Here is a 1,659-nt window from a genome sequence, read left to right as displayed (position 1 = left end):
CACACACACACACACATATATATATATATATATATATATAAAAAATTGAGTTTGATTTTGAGTTGTGTTTAACAATGATGCATGTTTGTTATGCAAAGAAATTTAATAAGTTTTTTTTTTTTCTTTAAAGTGTGCTGAAGTTTAAAGAAACGTTCGATCACAACATGTCAAATTTATAAAGAAACACATCCTGGCGTGAAAGCTGGAACTAGTTAATATTAACGCATTTCTAATTTAATTCAATGCATAATTCACTGTACCTGCAGAAGTTGTGGCTGCCGATGCCGATCTCTCTGGCGTCGGACCTCCATGCGTTGTAGATCTTTCGAGACACTGCAGGTGAATCCCATGACAGACACTTCAAACCGCTGCGGGTGACGGCTTTTGTCCCTCTGTAGGTCTGACCGGATCCCCGAGCGCACTCTAGATAGGGGTCTGAAACAACACGCCATTAGTACACACTATATGGATATGGATATGCATGTCTGTGTGTGTTGAGTGTTTGTACCAATTATGCAGGTCGGTAAAGAGCAGAACTCCCATGAGATCTGAGCCTTTTTATAAACGTAACACCAGGGTTTAGCGTCTCCATCTGGATTCCTGAGGAATAAAACACAACCCAAACATGATTATTATTAATATACTCACAAACAACACAATGCAGCTCAATGCATGAAAGCAAAAATCATTTTTTGGTTTAAAAGCATTGTGAAAACAATTTGCAAATTGCATGGAAGAGCAATATGACACCAGTGTTTCATTTCATGCATCTGCGAATAAAGGCTGGAGGAAGTGCGTGTGCACCTGCAGTAGTTGTGATTTCCCAGTCCCAGTGAGTTTGCCTCTGGTCTCCTGGCGTTGAACTTCTTCCCTCGGAGTGAGCTGAAATTCCAGTTAATACACTCCAGTCCTGACACACTCATGCTCCAGGTGCCACGGTAACCCGACCCCTGACCCCTGGAACATCGCTCAGTTGTGTCTGAGAGAAACACAAGAAAACATACCATCAAAATTAGACTTATTAACATTTATGTTATCAATTATCAACTGTTGCATGCTTTTGTTGAATGATTTACACATGTAAAACCCAAAGAGAATCTCAATAAGGGTGATAGTAACTAATAATACTACTAAAAGAGTAAGTTACACTAGTTATACTAATTTTACTAGCAACTAATAATACTAAGAATAGTAAGTTACACTGACAACTAATAATACTAAAAATAGTATGTTATACTAATTGCGCTAATTTTACTAGCAACTAATAATTCTAAAAATACAAAGTTATACTAGTTTTACAAGCAACTACTGATACTAAAATTAGTAAGTTATACTAATTCCGCCTATTTTACTAGCAAGTAATGATACACTAAACATAATAAGTTTTACTAGTTACACTAATTTTACTACCAAGTAGTGATACTAATACTATACTAGTAAGTAGATACTAATAGTAAGCTATACTAATTACACTACATTTATAAACAACTAATGATACCTAAAAAGTTATGTTACTTAGTTACAAGTTAGTAAGTTATACTCGTTAAACTAATTATACTTAAAAGAGTAAGTTACACTAGGTATACTAATTTACTAGCAATAAATAGTATGCCATACTAGTTCTACCAATTTTACTAGCAAATAATGCTAAAAATAGGA

General features: G+C 35.0%; 1 protein-coding gene across 1 annotated transcript; it reads right to left on the bottom strand.

Moving 5' to 3' along the window:
• Window positions 1-260: 260 nt before the first annotated feature.
• On the bottom strand, window positions 261-973 carry LOC107576838 (tissue-type plasminogen activator-like; the record flags this gene model as incomplete). Its single annotated transcript, XM_016262966.1, has 3 exons — window positions 805-973; window positions 509-600; window positions 261-435 (listed from the first exon to the last, which is right to left on the bottom strand). Coding segments are annotated over exons 1-3 (386 nt in total), but the record flags the coding sequence as incomplete, so codon positions are not given.
• Window positions 974-1,659: the final 686 nt, after the last annotated feature.

The sequence above is a fragment of the Sinocyclocheilus grahami genome, unplaced genomic scaffold, assembly GCF_001515645.1.
Source record: "Sinocyclocheilus grahami isolate Dianchi unplaced genomic scaffold, SAMN03320097.WGS_v1.1 scaffold4439.1, whole genome shotgun sequence".
In the NCBI taxonomy this organism is placed as follows: Eukaryota; Metazoa; Chordata; class Actinopteri; order Cypriniformes; family Cyprinidae; genus Sinocyclocheilus; species Sinocyclocheilus grahami.
Note: the sequence above shows the minus strand (reverse complement) of the source record. Positions and strands in the feature narration are given on the sequence as shown.